Here is an 18,940-nt window from a genome sequence, read left to right as displayed (position 1 = left end):
AATCACTACCTAGGAAGGATTTCAGACCCTGTTTAGGGGATTGTCCCAGCCGTCTCCCCTTGTCATTACTATTGCACACATGTCAGTGGGCCACTGAGCAGGTGAAAGGACATGGTAGATATGAAAACGTCCATAAATGCCCTTTACCAAAATACATGATTCTAAGGTGTTCCTAACACTTCAGTAATAATGTATAGAGTGAGTTGAATGTTGATTCCAAATCTCAATGTATCAAAATCTGTTTCTTTCCTTCCAGGCACCACCCACTTATGATGCCCTTGTACAGATGGAGTATCTGGACATGGTGTTGAATGAAACTCTCAGATTATACACAATCGGTGGTAGACTTGAGAGGATTTGTAAGAAAGATGTGGAAATCAGTGGTGTGTTTATTCCCAAAGGGACAGTGGTGATGGTGCCAGTCTTTACTATTCACCGAGACCAGGATCTCTGGCCAGAGCCTGAGGAGTTCCGTCCTGAAAGGTACAGGAAACCCTGGAATGGGGAACCCACCCTCATTTTGGAGGATATTCTGATATTTCCTTCATATAGATGACAAGCATGTGGTTGACAATTATTTATTTGTACATCTTTTTGTTTTTAGAAGTTTTTTTATTATAAGATGATCATTGTCAAAATTTTGCAAAGCCTAGTTGGGAAAAAAGAAGATTAATGTCATTACCAGTCACATACATCATTATTAATCATATGATATATGTCCTTGTGGATATTTTTCTATGCATATAGATTAATAAAAGATAGTATGGCATTATATATACACACATTTATATATATATATGTGTGTGTGTGTGTGTATACTTTTTTAAAATTTAGATTTTTTTTAGTGTTCCAAGATTCACTGTTTATGCACCACATCAGTGCTTCATGCAATATGTGTCCTCCCTAATACCCACCACCAGGCTCACCTAACCCCCCACCCATGTCCCCTCCAAAACTCTCAGTTTGTTTCTCAGAGTCCACAGTCTCCCATGGTTCATCTCCCCCTCAGATTTTCCCAATTCACTTTTCCTTTCCTTTTCCTAATGTTCTCCATCCTATTCCTTGTGCTCCACAAGTAAGCGAAACCATATAATTGACTTTCTCTGCTTGACTTATTTCACTCAGCATAATCTCCACCAGTCCTGTCCATGTTGATACAAAACTTGGGTATTCATTTTTTCTGATGGAGGCATAATATTCCATTGTATATAGGGACCATATCTTCATAAAATCTTCTTTATGAAGATATGGTCTCTAGCTATATGTAGAGGAATGAAACTCGACCATTCTCTTACACTGTACACAAAGATAAATTCGAAATGGATGAAAGACCTCAATGTGAGACAGGAATCCATTAGAATCCTAGAGGAGAACATAGGCAACAACCTCTTTGACATCAGCCACAGCAACTTCTTTCAAGATATGTCTCCAAAGGCAAAGGAAACAAAAGCGAAAATGAACTTTTGGGACTTCATCAAGATCAAAAGCTTCTGCACAGCAAAGGAAACAGTCAACAAAACAAAGAGGCAACCCACAGAATGGGAGAAGATATTTGCAAATGACAGTACAGACAGAAGGCTGATATCCAGGATCTATAAAGAACTTCTCAAACTCAGCTCACACAAAACAGATAATCAAAAAAATGGGCAGAAGATATGAAGAGACACTTCTCCAATGAAGACATACAAATGGCTATCAGACACATGAAAAAATGTTCATCATCACTAACCATCAGGGAGATTCAAATTAAAACCACATTGAGATACCACCTTACACCAGTTAGAATGGCCAAAATTAGCAAGACAAGAAACAACGTGTGTTAGAGATGATGTGGAAAAAGGTGAACCCTCTTACACTGTTGGTGGGAATGCAAGTTGGTGCAGCCACTTTGGAGAACAGTGTGGAGATTTCTTAAGAAATTAAAAATAGAGCTTCCCTATGACCCTGCAATTGCACTACTGGGTATTTGCCTCAAAGATACAGATGTACTGAAAAGAAGGGCCATCTGTACTCCAATGTTTATAGCAGCAATGGCCATAGTTGCCAAACTGTGGAAAGAACCAAGATGCCCTTCAGCGGACGAATGGATAAGGAAGATGTGGTCCATATACACTATGGAGTATTATGCCTCCATCAGAAAGGATGAATACCCAACTTTTATAGCAACATGGATGGGACTGGAAGAGATTATGCTGAGTGAAATAAGTCAAGCAGAGAGAGTAAAGTATCATATGGTTTCACTTATTTGTGGAGCATAACAAACAACATGGAGGACAAGGGGAGATGGAGAGGAGAAGGGAGTTGGGGGAAATTGGAAGGGGAGGTGAACCATGAGAGACTATGGACTCTGAAAAACAATCTGAGGGTTTTGAAGGGGCGGGTGGTGGGTGGTTGGGGGAGCTAGGTGGTGGGTATTAGGGAGGGCACGTATTGCATGGAGCACTGGGTGTGGTGTATAAATAATGAATTCTGTTACACTGAAAATAAATAAATAAATAAATAAATTAAAATAAAAGATATGGTCCCTGTATACAATCACATTATATCTTTTTAACTACTTACTTAATGTAACAGTAAGCTATAAACAACATACCATATTTGTGTTTGTGATTATGCATATACCATAATATACATTACCATTTTCCTTTTTAAGACAATGTGGCTTTTTTTCCTTTAAGTTTTTCTGCTTCCTCTAGCTGTCTGAATTTACTCCTCACATTCTCACATTCCATCTTTGCAACCCTGGGCCACCATTTCTGCTAGCTGTAGTGGGAGAGCAGCAGCTGTGGAGCTGAGAGTTCATGTCCCTGACAGGAGGAATAGCCTCAGGAGGACATAGGCACACAGGCCTGTGCCAATGGCTGTGATCCTGTGCCAGCTTCCACCTCTCTCAGCATCTGGGGTTCATCCAGAGCAAGCTCATCTGCTCTCTAGCTGTCTGAGACATCCTCCTTGGAGGGGTCTTGAGCTTTCTCTTCTGATGACTCAGAGCAGAATCTGGCTTTGGGTGCAGCTTGAATTCTGCTACAGTCTGTGTTTTCCTGTTTTTTGTACTGGTGAGCAAAATTTGGATGAACGTTTTAGGGATTTAGATGTTTAGCCCATGCCTCTAAGCTCCTTGATGGCAGAGCCCTTGTCCTGTTGCATGACATCCCTAGTGCTAGCAATGCATCTATACATACTTGCTGAAAGATCTCAAAATGACCAAGTCATCTGTTTTCTCTACCAGGAGACCTGATGGTTCCCAGAAGCTCAGCAGTTCCCTCTCCTGTAGCTTCTCTAATGGAAACCAGGGAACATTCCTGGTACTTGTCTGTGATTCATTCAGTCACGAGAGGAAGTGCTTATCTGTGTGTGTCAGGGACTGTGCCAGGCAGTATGCAATCCATGTATTAAAAATGCCTATTATGGATAATTTTATTAAAGATTTTATTTATTTGATGGGCCCCTGGGTGGCTCAGTCGTTAAGTGGGTGCCTTCGGCTCGGGTCATGATCTTAGGGTCCTGGGATCGAGCCTCACGTTGGGCCCCCTGCTCAGTGAGAAGACTGCTTCTCCCTCTCTCGCTCCCCCTGCTTGTGTCCCCTCTCTCACTGTGCCTCTTTCTCTGTCCAATAAATAAATAAAATCTTTAAAAAAAGATTTTATTTATTTGCGTGAGAGAGAGGGAGAAAGAGCAGAAGTGGGGGAAGAGGCAGAGGGAGAGGGAGAAGCAGGCTCCCCACTGAGCAGGGAGCCCAACATGGGGCTTGATCCCAGGACCCTGGGATTATGACCTGAGCTGAAGGCAGACGCTTAACCAACTGACCCACCCAGGTGCCCCTATTGTGGAGAATTTTGATAAATGCACAAGTATATTGTATAGATACAAGTCTATGAGATACTTTACATGAATCTATATGTGCCCATCACCTGCCCAACAAACACTAACCCATGTCAGCTTCCCCATCCATGCACTGTTATAATTCCTTATCTGTTTTCCGTATTACATTAAAGCATATCATCGGTTAATATTCTAGTATCTTCTCTATAATATAGTGAGTTTTAAATAGTACCTCACCACAATGCCATTATCACTTTTCATTGATATAAATATGGAGGAATAAATTTTGTATAAATTGTAGATCTAACCTTTAAGGAGTTTATAGCTTTGTGGGACAGATAGACCAAAACTCAGTAATTAGAGTGATTATTCATAATTGTGAATATGATTATAGTGGAGTCATATCACATGCCTAGGTAAATCATCTGAAAATTGGTTGGGGTGGTCCTAGCAGGAAGGTAAGGAGGTAAAGGGAAAAAACAACAATGTAAACCATGGGAGGCATTTGTCCTCATTCCTTTTTCCATGGATATATGACCAACATCAGTAAGTGGAGGCAAGATCCTACATTTCCTTCAATCAGGTTCATTTCTTGCTTGCCTTTCAGCTGGTGAACATCTCACTACCCTGAATATAATTCTAGTGTTTAAGATAAATCTTTTCAAAAGCATTCCTCCCATCTCTTCAACAAGACTGAATGCCCCCATAGAGGAAGGGGTGTGCAACAACCTGTAGCTTATAATTGTCATAGCAGAGTAGCATAGCAGGACTTCTGTAACCAGCCCATCAAATTTCCTATGTACCCCTGGTTGAGAACCCCAAATATATAGCTCTTGTGGTTTTTATGTTTCCTAACTTGTTTCCAACTTGTATTGTGGAACCAGGTTCAGTAAGAAGAACAAGGACAGCATAAATCCTTATACATATCTGCCTTTTGGAACTGGACCCCGAAACTGCATTGGGATGAGATTTGCGATCATGAACATGAAACTAGCCCTTGTCAGAGTCCTGCAGAACTTCTCCTTCAAACCTTGTAAAGAAACACAGGTCAGAGAGAGCACTTTCTGTAAAAAGAATGTTTTATTGTATTTTTTTTAAACTAAGGGATATGGAATAGAGGTGTGTGTGTGTGTGTGTGTGTGTGTACTCATTCATGCCTAGTAATTTGTTCTATCAGCCAGACAATCTATTTGAAGCCATCTGTGATGTTCAAGGGCCCTTCAGTTCCTGAGTGCCATATTTGTGGTTTATGACCACCCAACCATAAGGGTCACATGGTCAGTACAGTTCATGTGATATCATTATACACAGAATGATGACCTTGAGCAGTATATTAAATTTCTTTTAAGTCCACTGAAAGGAGGGAACCAAGTTGTGCACAGTCATGGCTTGCAGTGATAACCATGATGTGACTTTTGAACAATGCTCTTCTCCACCACAACTTACAGACTTATAGACACAACTTATAGACACTCTAGTGACTGAAGTTCTCGAATCCTCATTGTACATAGGAATCAGTGGATTTGTGAAAAATCCTGATGCCCAGGTCATCTCAGAAACTCTAATCTAATTCACCCAGAGTGTGGCTTTAAAGGTACCCTCGTGATTCTCAAAGGCAAGCAAGGTTGAGAATCTGGTGTGAAGCATGTCTGCCTGATGTGAAGGACTCCCAGGGACCAGGCCATCCTGGGTATGTGGCTCCACCTTCTGCAAGCTTGGCTCCTGTCAGGCTGTGCTTCCTTCCCATCCCAATCTGTCATCAAGAATGGATGTTTCCATGAGAGAGGTGACAGCGTGTTTAGCAGTGTGGATGTCCATACAACAAAATGTGGAATAAACGCTCAGGAGTCAACATATAAAAAATTAACTCTGGCACTTTTCAATATTGTTGCCACAATGGCCATGAATCTGTTTTAAATGTTAAAGACTCATCCTCTTTCCTTAAAATTAGAATAAAAGAAAAACACCAGCCAACATGAATGTGTCTGCAGCCTGTACAGAGTAACAATAGATCATCTGTTGAATGAGTGATGGATGAATGCTTTCATGCTCCAATCTTGACAGCTTACAGAGTACTTTTAAAGAATCAGAGATAGGTGAATCTAATAATCGTATTTATATGTTTGTAATGCATCATTGTCCTTCATGTATCTTGCCTTCTTTGCTTCTGTTGTTGGCAGGATTTCATTTGTTGGTTCTCAATGCTTGTTTAACTGTTGCAGATCCCCATGAAATTAAGCATTCAAGGGTTAATTCAACCAGAAAAACCCATTGTTCTCAAGGTTGAGCCAAGAGATGGCAGTGTGAGTGGAGCCTGACTTTCCCATTGGGCCTCCCCTTTGTTCTTCAAGAAGCCGTATCCCAGATCATCAGAGACCTCAATTTCCTTTGTGAGTAAAACCCAGAAATGAAGGTGGCCTGCATCTACTGCCCGTGACAAATGACTAGGGCTTCCATACCTTCATTTAGCCTTTTTGGTGTCTGTGTGGAGCATTCTGTATTGTGGAGAGTGAAGGAGGTGATCAATAAGTGCCAGAGATATAGACTCAGCCTGTCTGGTTCACACAGACTACCCCCAGTTAGTACCATCTGTTCCCCTGATCAAGAATAAAACTTTCTCAACAATTTTATCAACCTACTTTAATGAAAATAAGACTTATTGTCATGACTATGATAGTAATATTTCTATCATGTCTTATTTTGAACATGCTACATTAAATATCACACTGAGCAAGTCAATCAACATCACTTTCAAAACTCTGAACTGATAGATTTGTGCACATTAAAATGGGATCTGTAGAACAATGAGTGAGAGCCAGTGACTGAATGTTTTGACCATTATCGTCACTGGGTGGGTAGAGCTCATTCATATCTCCAATGTGGTATATTAAGATAAGTGAGAGTAAATCCACTGTGACTTTGCCCATTGGTCAGAAAGTATATTCACAATTTAATTCTATAGGTTTTGGAGCACATGTTTTTTCTAACTCTCGATTGAGGCACTTAGTATTATATGATTAGTTTTCATCTCATCTGCTCTGATGTTCTGGTAGGCAGAGGACATGCTTTCTCTTTGTGTTCTAGCCTCAGCTCCCAACTGTCCTGACAAAATGAACATTGAATCAGACGTGGTTGATTGGCTGGTTGACTTGGCAGGAAGGCTAAAAGCATTTGTCGATTTCAGTTGGTATGAGAAGCTGCATATAATTCTTCCTATTTCCCCCCTCCCCTCCAGCCCCTTCTATCTCCTCTCCTGGCCTCTTCCTTTGCCTTTCCTTTCCGGATAATTCAGTTCCAATGCCATCGGTGGGGCACATCCAGGTGGCAGCCCCATGCTGGGGTCAGGGGCAGAGAAGAGTCATAGTGACTCCAAGTTAGAGACTGAGTGGGGTGAGGAGGGTGTACACATGGAAAAACAGGCTGGCATGTCTGTGGGAGCCCAAGCTAGATGAGAGGGGTGCCCACACAAAGGGTTGGTCTGAAGGAGACCTTGGAGCCCAAGTACAGTATGGAGAACCCAAGTATCATGGTGGGGGTGATACATGAATTTTAAGGGATGGAGTGAGGGTTAGTTACATAATGGGGGATTGATCAAATAAGTAAATCTATTACCACTAAATGGTGTCAGGAGTTTCTCACTGTTGGAGAAGGGAGTCATGGATTTGGAAAGGGAGAAAGCCTAATGAAGCCTTTGTATTCAGAGACGGGAAGTGAGTGTGTCAATGTAATGTTGTGCCTTCCTATGGATAGATGATAGATTGGTAGAGAGATAGAAATGTGTGTGTGTGTGTGTGTGTGTGTGTGTGTGTGTGCCAGAACACATATCCCCTACCTCTCTCCATGGACAGTTCTTAGAAACAGTCACGTGGTAAGGTAAAGCCCAGATCTTGGCTCACAAATGTCATTTTCCACTGAAGGGAACTAGGGCTTTTCAGAGAAATGACTGATTCCAGACTGGGAGAGAACATGATGATCCAGGAGCATCTTGTGCTCCACAATGATGGGGACATGTCCACAGGACACAGAGCTAACGTGCAGGGTCTCATCCACCCCTCAGGCATGATTTGGGCATCATGATAACTAATGATAGGAAGAGATTATAGCCCATTGAATAAAACTGGACACTCAAGTACACACAGGTGGAGAGAAATACAGGAACAGATTACAATCGATGAGGACACTCACACAGTTTCAAAGTACTACAGCTCAGACATCCATGAGTTCCTGAAGAAAGAGTAGCTCACAGAGCAGAGACCTGGCAGACCAGTGAGCATCATCAGGAACAGGAGGAAGGGATGGAGCATCACCGGAGAGGTTGCTGTGAGAGGAACCCAGCGTCCCCTCTGGGATATTCTTGCCAAGGAGGCAAACCTGAAAAGAAATCCCCCAAATTGTCAGACAGACCTGAATAAAGGAATATCTACCCCTAATTTGTAATTGGTATGTAATCTTCTACAATGTCATGGCCCTGAAAGCAATAAAAAAGTGATACAAAAGAAAGCACAAACCAGGATTGGAGTCACTGGCCCCCAACCCCACCTCACAACAAACAATTGTGGATCAACCTATCCCAGGAAGGGGACCTTTCAAGAGTCTGTCTGAAATTTCCTGATGTGCACTAGTGAGTCATCTGTGGGATAGAAACCCTGCAAGTCCATTCCCCAGAATGAAGGTGTCCTGTCTGAAGCAATGCTTCCTTTTCCCTCTGTTCTCTTCCTGCCCCACTCTCCTCCCTAGAAAACCCTGCATTTGTACACCTCCTAGTAGCATTGGTCGAGTTGGCAGGTGGGATGGTGCCAGTGCATGAATTGCTTAATAAAGCCGATTAGATGTTCAACTTGCTTGCTGGATTTTTTTTTCCCACAAAAACCAGAGACAAAGTAAGGAAGTGTTCCAGACTGAACAAAAGAGACTAAAGATGGGTGATATGTAACTTCAGTGTGTGAGCAGTGTCCTTCTGCTATGAAGGGCATTATGGGGCTGTTAGGGAAATTGAAGGATCTGACTGTTATTTGCAAAATTTGTCAGCTTCCAATTCCTGACTTTGATAGATTACAGGGGATTATGAAATACTGGATCAGCATTTACTCTGAGATGTATCAGGAACATAGTTTTTGGAAGAGACTCTTCTGGAAGGCTGTGATTGTTTTCAGGAGGAGAGGGTCACAAAAACAGCTTGAGACTACACAGCTCTCTCCATCCTTTGTTGTTGTCTGACTTGTATTATTTAATACACACAGTGATTGAGAGATGGGGAACTCTGAGGCTGGAGCTCCTGGGGTTTGAATCCCAGCTCCTTCCAGGGCTGAGTCTAGACCAATCAGAGGCCTTGGGTAAATGAAGAAAAGGTACCCCCTTTGCATAGCTGGGCGCACAAGGTTTGGGCCACATTTCAGCACCCGTGTGCCCCTTAGCTGAATGCCACTGTACACAAGTTAGCCTGGGCTTTGTCATTATCTCAGGTCAGGTCCCTAAAAGTAGAGCCTGAGGTGGGGGTTCTAGAGCAAATGGTCTACTAAGGCAGTGCTCTCAGGAGAAAGGATTGAGGGGAGCTAGGTAGGGCAGGGCATGGAGAACTCTGAATTCAAATTTTATTACAGAGTCGATATCACTGTGAGGCAGTCACCGGTATTTTGTAACCCATCAGTGGGTCATAGACTGCCCTCCTGCCCCCAGGAGGCACAAACTCCTTGGTGAAGTGGATTCAGTTTGGCCAAGGGCAATTCTCCAGAGAAAGGGGCAGTTTGAGCTCATAAGAGTGAATACTGCCTTCTCCTAACTCCCCATGTCCTCCATGCTATTTGTTATGCTCCACAAATAAGTGAAACCATATGATACTTTACTCTCTCTGCTTGACTTATTTCACTCAGCATAATCTCTTCCAGTCCCTCCATGTTGATACAAAAGTTGGGTATTCATCCTTTCTGATGGAGGCATAATATTCCATAGTGTATATGGACCACATCTTCCTTATCCATTCGTCCGCTGAAGGGCATCTTGGTTCTTTCCACAGTTTGGCAACTGTGGCCATTGCTGCTATAAACATTGGAGTACAGATGGCCCTTCTTTTCAGTACATCTGTATCTTTGGGGTAAATACCCAGTAGTGCAATTGCAGGGTCATAGGGAAGCTCTATTTTTAATTTCTTGAGGAATCTCCACACTGTTCTCCAAAGAGGCTGCACCAACTTGCATTCCCACCAACAGTGTAAGAGAGTTCCCCTTTCTCCACATCCCCTCCAACACATATTGTTTCCTGTCTTGCTAATTTTGGCCATTCTAAGTGGTGTAAGGTGGTATCTCAATGTGGTTTTAATTTGAATCTCCCTGATGGCTAGTGATGATGAACATTTTTTCATGTGTCTGATAGCCATTTGTATGTCTTCATTGGAAAAGTGTCTGTTCATATCTTCTGCCCATTTTTTGATATTATCTGACTATGGACTCTGAAAAACAATCTGAAGGGTTTGAAGAGGTGGGGGGGTGGGAGGTTGGGGGAACCAGATGGTGGGTATTAGAGAGGGCACGGACTGCATGGAGCACTGGGTGTGGTACAAAAACAATGAATACTGTTATACTGAAAAAAATAAAGAGTGAATACTGCCAGCAACTGGGGATGAGTATGTTGCCTAGCGACAGGAATCTGGTACCCTCCTCCTCTATAGACACTTTTACAGGGAACCTGGAGTTAATTAGTTAACACCTTCCTGCCTTGGTACTTAGTACCTCAGATTGTGTAAAATAGGGGCAGAATGCCAGTGCCTATCTGACATGATGATGAAACCAGATGATGTGTATGAGGTCTTTGGGACACAGACCACGGAGCATGCAGCGAGCTCATAATCAATATTGGCTATTACTCTCATAGCTGTATTATCCTCAGTCCTCTAGAGACCACATTAATTTGGACATTTGGGCTCCATCCCTGTCAAGTCCAGCTTCAATCTGCAATTTGAGAAAGTAATTGCAGACATCTTTCACAAGGGTTTAACTATGAAGATATTAATGTCTCAGCTGGTGTTGTCCAGGAATTTTCCAAAGAACAATATAAACATCCTCCTTCTAGAAATGACTTTGTCAGATGATAATCAATACATGAACCTCACTGAGATGGAGTGGGGTTTCAGCAGGGGCACCCTCATACCCTAGCACTCAGACCCAACAAGAAGTGATAGACTTGACCTCAACGGGACCTGACCTTGCTCTACCTTCCTATCCTAGCTGGAGGAAGAAGGGCTCTCCTTGTTACCACAATCCCTACCCCTTCGGCCCCACAAGAGCTCTGGCAATGAGAAGCCAGCATACTTCGAACTCCTGGGTTACTCCAATGGACTCCAGTTTATAACAGTCTTCCCTGCTTCCCCTTTCCTCCTGAAAAAGTACACCTCCCTTTTGTTCTTCAGACTTGCCTGTGGTTGCTGCAGCTTGTTTGTTCTGGATTGCAATTCTCATTTCTTCCTGACTAACTCCCTCTGTGCTATTAGAACAACTGGCAGGTTTTAGTTTTAAGGTTAACAGTCATCACAACTAGGAGCCAGCAGTCTTGGGGCCCGGGATGCACTGCAGTAATATCTCCGTGTTCTGATGGCATCTCTCCAGGACTCTCTTAGAATTTATTTTCTGGTACCAGAGTTCTGCCTAGTGTGTCTGGTCATCTCCAGGTTGTACGGTTACAGGATACATGAAGAGCTCAGATGAGAGCTGCTTAAATATTTGAGGGTCAAAGACAGGCAGGACCAGAAAAATGTTGAGTCAAAATTAGCTCATTCAGGGGTTTGTTTCCTCTCCTGTGACAGACTGGCTTCTGCAGAGTAGGTAACTGTTCATGGGACTGGAAGGACTTGTAGGATGTGTGAACTTCCATATTCACTCTGTAGTCCAAGAATTGTCTTTTCCACGGAATCTTTTTTTTTTAATTTTTTATTTTTTCAGCGTTACAGTATTCATTATTTTTGCACCATGCCCAGTGCTTCATGCAATCCATGCCCTCTACAATACCCACCACCTGGATCCCCTAACCTCCCACCCCCTGCCCCTTCAAAACCCTCAGATTGTTTTTCAGAGCCCATAGTCTCTCATGGTTCACCTCCCATGGAATCTTGTTTGAAGATGCAAATCCTTGTTTGTAAATGTAGTACTGTAAGTCTCTATGTAAGTATATAGGATTCTATCATCTATTTACTGGTCTCTATATCTTTATCATTGAATTATATTTACCTGTTTATCTGTCTGTCATATATATCCATCTCAATCAATCATCATCATCATCATCATCATCATCAATCATTGTTGTACATATCTAGAAAGCAGAAATCCCTTGGAGCTCCAGGTATTCCAGGCCCAACTGTTTGAGTCTCTCCAACCCAGACATGTGAAGAGAGCCTTCAGGATGAACCAGCCCCAGTCTGTCTGCAAGCACATGAGACTCTGAGCAAGGGCTGGCCAGCTGAGTCCAGTTCTTTATTTCATGGGTAAAAGAAAAGATTATATAGTTATTTTCAGTGGTCTGTCATGCTACATTAAATCATTGCAATACCCCTCCTTCACTTCAGTGGAGTCAGGTGTATAGGACCCAGAAGAGAGGTGACTACTGGGGGAAACCAGAGGAAGCCATCACCTTTCAGTTCCTGTGAATCATGGAGGCAACAGGGGGTTTGTGGATGAGCTCAGAGAAAGGAATGTTGTTGTCTAAGCAGGGGTGGTTCTTGGAGTCCCATGGATCAGGATAAAAGGGAAGAAGGTAGAGGACGGACTTTATTGAGCACCTGTCAACAAGCTGGACCTTCATGACACCAAGGCTTTGTGGCCCTAGCATGCCTCCCAGTAGGGCAACATTGTGGTTGTAAGTAGGGGTAGCCAGCTTTGACAAGCACTGCTGTCTCCTCTTCTGGTGTGTTGTCTCTACTCCATGAACAGGGCTGGCCCAGGAAGCCAGGAGGATATTGTGGGCATGTTGGTGTGTGACTGCAGCCGAATCCTAGGAGAAAAAGATGCTTCCACCTTGCCCCTCTTGGTCACCTGACTGTTGCAAGTCTGCTGCTATGTTGTGAGGACAGTCAAGCGGCCACATGGTACACTCCTGAGACCTCCTGCCAGAGTTGGTGCTGACTTCACAGGCCTGCAAGTGAGCTACCTGTGATGTAGCTTCCAGCTCAGTCAAGCCTGCAGAGGATGGCAGCCCCAGCCAATAGCTTGGCCACAGCCTCATGAGAGACTCTGGTCAGAACCACACATCTGAGTCACTTCCAAACTCCTCACCCACAGATTCTGAGATAATAAAATCATTGTTTTATGCCACTGTGTTCTATGGTAATTGATTACAGAGTAGTAACTAATACAGAGACTGAGGAGCTGGGATGTGTTGGATGCTGCAGCAGAGAACTCAGCAGGGCGTCCAGGGATTGATTGTCTGCTGGGTCTGTTGGGCGGAGAGGGAGATAGATGGTAGTGGTGGTGGTGTGTTTGTGTCCAGAGGTGTCTATGTTGAGGTGTGTGTGTGTGTGTGTGTGTGTATGTTTTTTGTGTATATGGGAGTGTTTGTTCAGATGTGTGTTTGTGTTTACAGGAGAGAATGTGTGTACAGAAGTTGTGTGTGTTTCTGTGTAGAGGATGTGTGTATATGGGGGCAAGTATGTGTATACAGGGGTTTGGATACAAGGGAGCGTGTGAGAATGTGTATGCATACACATAGGCATAGGTAAAGAGGTAGGGTCCCAGCAGTTGTTCTATTGGGAAGCTGAAGAATAATGCCACACTAGGCTGTGCTGGTTGAGGGGCATTCTCTGCCTGGATCCAAAGCCAGCTCTTCCAAAAATAGCTGGGGGATCTAGTTATTTCAACCTAAGGGTCAGTTTCCCTCTATGATGCAGGGATGATAATAGTGGGCCTGCACATGCCTGTCACAGAGGGCTAGAGAACACACAGCAGTGAATGTGCACTCTCATCAAAGTTGGGGGGTGAGCATTGAGACTGGTCCTGGGTATCAGTGAGAAGGGCCCAGGTCAGCAAGGGCAACTCCCAGTCCTCATAGAACCATGGACACAGCCATAGAACATCAAGGAACCCTCTGTAGAGCCAGAGCAGAGGCCAGGTGTCACCTGTAAAGTCCAGGCAGAGAGAGGTTCTGAGGCCCACTTTCCCAGTTCAGAAGAAGTCACACCCCCAAACAGCCTGAGCTCATTCTGGGAGGAGCAGGGAAAGGGAAATGGGGGGTAGGGGAGAGAATCAGAAAGACTGAACTCAGAGAAGATCATTACCTAAGTGAGACCAAGAAGTTCTTGATGGTAAAAAGAAATCCTTCCTTCACAATGTCACACCAAGAAGGGTCTCATGGGGATGATGATGTCCATGACAAGAAACCAAACAGTTACATTTTCTTTGGACATCTATGTGTTTTCAAGAGCAGTCTGTCTCCCATTTCTGCAGTTGGAATCATATCACCGCTGATTGAATAACAAAGATGAAATGGAAGACTCAGAGAGCTGGCAAGAGCTCACTGTTGAAGTCAAAGGCTTTAATTTTACAGATTTATCATTTAATCTTTCTAATAACCCTCTGAAGAAACTGAGGCACAGAGAGGTTAGTGACTTGCTTATGGTGAGAGAGTAGAAAAGTTGGAGCCTCTGACCTGTGGCCTCACTCAGTATGCTGAGCTGCTTCCAGACAATTTCATTAGTCCCAATGCTGGGCTGGAGCCCACTGGCCCCCAAAGGACAGAGATGGCTTTGTGGCTAATGCTGACCCCACAGCTGTCCTCTTAGAGCCTATGCAGTGCTGAGCACTCAGTGTTCTTCACTTCAGCAAACTATCATGGCTGTTTGTGAGACACACTTGGAAACAGCCTGTGGATTCCACCAGTACCTCTATTGTTTGTCTCTTGGGCACTTCCCAACACCTGCTATCTGAGGTTTATCTGAACCTCAAAAATGCCTAGAGGTCAGCAGGAAGGTACTTGCTCTGGTTTTTGTTTAGATCCACAAACGTTTCCTAGTTACCACTCTGGATCAGGTCCAAATGTGCCCTGTAGGCAGGGCAAAGTCCAGACCTATGGCTAGACTCATTAGATTCAATATGGTGGAAGGTCATCTGCGGTGGTTTGAGAGTACAGAGAAGGATCACTTGTCTCCAGAGGGGATTGGGAGGAGCTGATACCTTGTCTGAGGCTTGTAAAAATTTATCTTTAAGAATAAATGTATATAGATGTGAATGCTTTAGAAAGTTGAACCAGTACTATAGTGGTTATAACAAAGGTAGTGACACCTTTGCCCCACCTGATCTCTTTCTTAGTTTTCTCCCTCATCTTGGCAGAGGCCATCCCCTTGTAACTTTCAGAAGAATGATGTGGGGGAATAAATTTTTCTTAAGAATGTGTCTGTCTGAAAATATCTCTGCTCTACCCTCTTGCTTGATGGATGATTTGAGCATAGACCTCCAGGTGGGCTAGAATTTTCTCTGTGAAGTTGAAGACATAGAGACTTGTCTCTAGTATCACTGTTGAGAAGATAAGTACCCTTCTGGTTTCTGATTCCTTGTATGGGGCCTACGCTTGCTCCCCTCACTCTCTTTACAAGCATTTGGGATCCTCTTTTTGTCCCTGATGTTCTGAAAGTTGATTACAGTGTGCCTTCATGGATCTGCTGTCATCCATTATGCTAGGCAGAGGTGTCCAAGAGGCCTCTCTGCAATGAGGCAAATGTTCTGTGTCTGTGTTGTCCAACATGGTTGCCTCTGGCCACATGAAGCTACTGTCCCTTGAAATGTGGCTGGTGTGGCTAAGGAACTGTATTTCTGATTTTATCTATTTTTAATAAATCTAAGTCTAAATGTAACATGCCACATGTGTCCAGGGGCTGTGTATTGGACAACACAGTGGATTGGCCTTTCATTCTGGAGACTTGCTCCTCAATCCTGGGAAATTTTCTTGAATTATTTCTTTCATTTTGTCCTTTCTTTGTTCAGAAGCTCCTATGGTCAGATAATGGGACTCCTTGAATTATTCTCTAGTTTTCCTACCTTTTCCCTACCTTTTTTTTGGAGTGAATTACTCACATAAAATTAACCTACTGAACATGTCTTTATTTAAAGTTTTGCTCTGTTATGCTTCATTTATTTTTTTTCTGATTGACTTATTTTTATTTATTTATTCTTTTTAGTTCCAGATAAATAGGTCAGTTATTTATGAATTGCATATAATACCCATTGCTGATTACATCAAGTACCTTCTTTAATACTCACCACCCAGTGACCCCGTCCCCGACCCACCTCCCCTCCAGCAACCCTCAGTTGGTTTCCTATGGTTACGAGTCTCTTAGCGTTTGTCTCCTCTCCTAATTTTGTCTTATTTTATTTTTCCCTCCCTTCCCCTATGATCCTCTGCTTTGTTTCTAAAAGTCCACATATGAATGAAATTGTATGACAATCCCCTTTCTCTGATGGACTTAGTTTGCCTAGCATAACACCCTCTAGTTCCATGCAAGCTCAGATGTCCATCAATAGATGAATGGATAAAGAAGAAGTGGTATATATACACAATGGGATGTTACCCACACACCAAAAGGATGGAATCTTACCATTTCCCTCCTTGATTTCTTTGCATTAATATTGATTTTTTAAAACAATGTGTTCAAATCAAGTGTGTTATTTGTATAATTACTGATAATTTGGCAATTTTGCCCTTAAATGGAAAGTGTCACTCTCTTCTCTGGTCCTAGTCCTGCCTGGAATCTGACTGAATTTTCTAAAACAGTGTGTTGGTAAAGAGAGCACTGTTTGGTGCTTTTGGAGTTTAAGTTTTCTTGACCCACAAGGCCCTCCACTTAGGGATCTGTTTAGAGACAAATTCTGCCCACTAGGAAAGGAGGACAAGTGGGTTCTCATCCTAGAATTTCTTTAGATCCTACAGAGGTGGGGAAAAGTGAGGTGTGGTTGTCTTGCTCTCTGTCCTGTGTTTACACAGCTGGACAGACACTGCAGGCTCCAATTAGAATCTGGGAAATGAAGTTTCTAAACATTTATGTCCTCAGTGGCTCCTCATCCTCACGTGGAAAAAAGAGCCATTTACACATAATTGATAAGGAAAAAGGTCAATAGTCCACATCCAGTGAACTCTCACCTTTTTAGTTATGTTTCATTTAAAACTTGAACTCATGTTTTCTCCTCCTACTAAAAGAAATGGCATTGCATCATTTGGGGTTACTCTATAACTCTTGACCTTTCTCAGCCACCAGTTGAACTGTTTCTGAGTTCGTATTCAGTGAATCATTCTAAAGGGCCTGTGTGGGTCAGGTATCTGGCTGGGCAAAGTCAACAGATAAACCAAATACCATTACTTTATGGCAGGTTTTGATTTATAGCTTGATAGTTGTGTGGTTATTTGTTTAGTGTCTCTCCTCTCTTTAGAGTGTCAAGTTGATAAGGCAAGGATTTTGACTTTTTAATATTTAGTGCTTGGCCCGTGGACTGAATGCAGCAGGTATAGAACCAAAGCAATCTTGATGACAGTGGGAGAGGGGCCCACCTCCTCCAATGGCAGGAATGTCCATGGACTTGTCACTTACCTCACCACTGCCACACCAACGTCAAGGCCCAGCCAATAGCACTTAAATACCACCTGGTTATCCAGAAATGGCAAGATCTAGTTTGGCCTTACTGAAAGAATGGGAGCTTGACAGCTTAGGAACAGACACATAATCTTGCTTTCATTTTTGTACACTTGAGATTGTGACCTGTAAAATTTGAATGTAATGCACAAATCATTCCAGAACAACACTGGCTTCTCTACCACAAGCAGTTCTCTTGGCCAGTAGAAATCAGGCCCAGCTTCTGAGAAGAGGCGCCATATGGGCTCACGATACAAAGGGATGGGACTATTAGACAGCCAGGGTTCATGGCATCACTGACATTCTGACAACCTGTCCATCTACACTGATATCTGAGCCTATGTCTTCCCTGAATGGTAGTTGAGGTTCAATTTTGACCAATATCTAGGAAGATTGAGAAAGCAGATGAATCTTTCACTGTTGAGGAGGATGCATAGTTTCTTTTCTTTGGCTGTATATAGCTATCTATTAGATTCTTCTATCTTCATCCGGAATCATGTCTGAGTCTTAGTTATATTTATTTTTTATCATTTTTTAAATTTATTTTCAACTTAACAGTATTCATTGTTTTTGTACCACACCCAGTGCTCCATGCAATCTGTGCCCTCTTTATTACCCACCACCTGGTTCCCCCAAACTCCCACCCCCCACCTCTTCAAACCCTTCAGATTGTTTTTCAGAGTCCATAGTCTCTCATTGTTCACCTCTCCTTCCAATTTCCCCCAACTCCCTTCTCCTAACTCCCCATGTCCTCCATGCTATTTGTTATGTTCCACAAATAAGTGAAACCACATGATAATTGACTCTCTCTGCTTGACTTATTTCACTCAGCATAATCTCTTCCAGTCCCGTCCATGTTGATACAAAAGTTGGGTATTCATCCTTTCTGATGGAGGCATAATACTCCATAGTGTATATGGACCACATCTTCCTTATCCATTCGTCCGTTGAAGGGCATCTTGGTTCTTTCCACAGTTTGGCGACCGTGGCCATTGCTGCTATAAACATTAGGGTACAGATGGCCCTTCTTTTCACTACATCTGTATCTTTGGGGTAAATACCCAGTAGTGCAATTGCAGGGTCATAGGGAAGTTCTATTTTTAATTTCTTGAGGAATCTCCACACTGTTCTCCAAAGTGGCTGCACCAACTTGCATTCCCACCAACAGTGTAAGAGGGTTCCCCTTTCTCCACATCCCCTCCAACACATGTTGTTTCCTGTCTTGCTAATTTTGGCCATTCTAAGTGGTGTAAGGTGGTATCTCAATGTGGTTTTAATTTGAATCTCCCTGATGGCTAGTGATGATGAACATTTTTTCATGTGTCTGATAGCCATTTGTATGTCTTCATTGGAGAAGTGTTTGTTCATATCTTCTGCCCTTTTTTGATATGATTATCTGTTTTGTGTGTGTTGAGTTTGAGGAGTTCTTTATAGATCCTGGTTATCAATCTTTTGTCTGTACTGTCATTTACAGATATCTTCTCCCATTCCGTGGGTTGCCTCTTTGTTTTGTTGACTGTT

General features: G+C 42.9%; 1 protein-coding gene across 1 annotated transcript in view; it reads left to right on the top strand.

Annotated features, from left to right (window-relative positions):
- Positions 1–6,453, top strand: part of LOC116876260 (cytochrome P450 3A12-like) — a 51,629-nt gene extending 45,176 nt beyond the window's left edge. Inside the window, exons 11-13 of the mRNA XM_032872312.1 lie at positions 213–483; positions 4,707–4,869; positions 6,045–6,453. Coding sequence (XP_032728203.1) covers positions 213–483; positions 4,707–4,869; positions 6,045–6,140 — 530 coding nt within the window. The 3' untranslated portion in view covers positions 6,141–6,453. The remainder of the gene's footprint in view (positions 1–212; positions 484–4,706; positions 4,870–6,044) is intronic.
- The last annotated feature ends 12,487 nt before the right edge of the window (positions 6,454–18,940 follow it).

Source organism: Lontra canadensis, unplaced genomic scaffold (genome assembly GCF_010015895.1).
Source record: "Lontra canadensis isolate GAN:19392208 unplaced genomic scaffold, GSC_riverotter_1.0 scaffold45, whole genome shotgun sequence".
NCBI lineage: Eukaryota > Metazoa > Chordata > Mammalia > Carnivora > Mustelidae > Lontra > Lontra canadensis.
The sequence above is the reverse complement of the archived record's forward strand: the minus strand, read 5'-3'. Positions and strand labels throughout refer to the sequence as shown.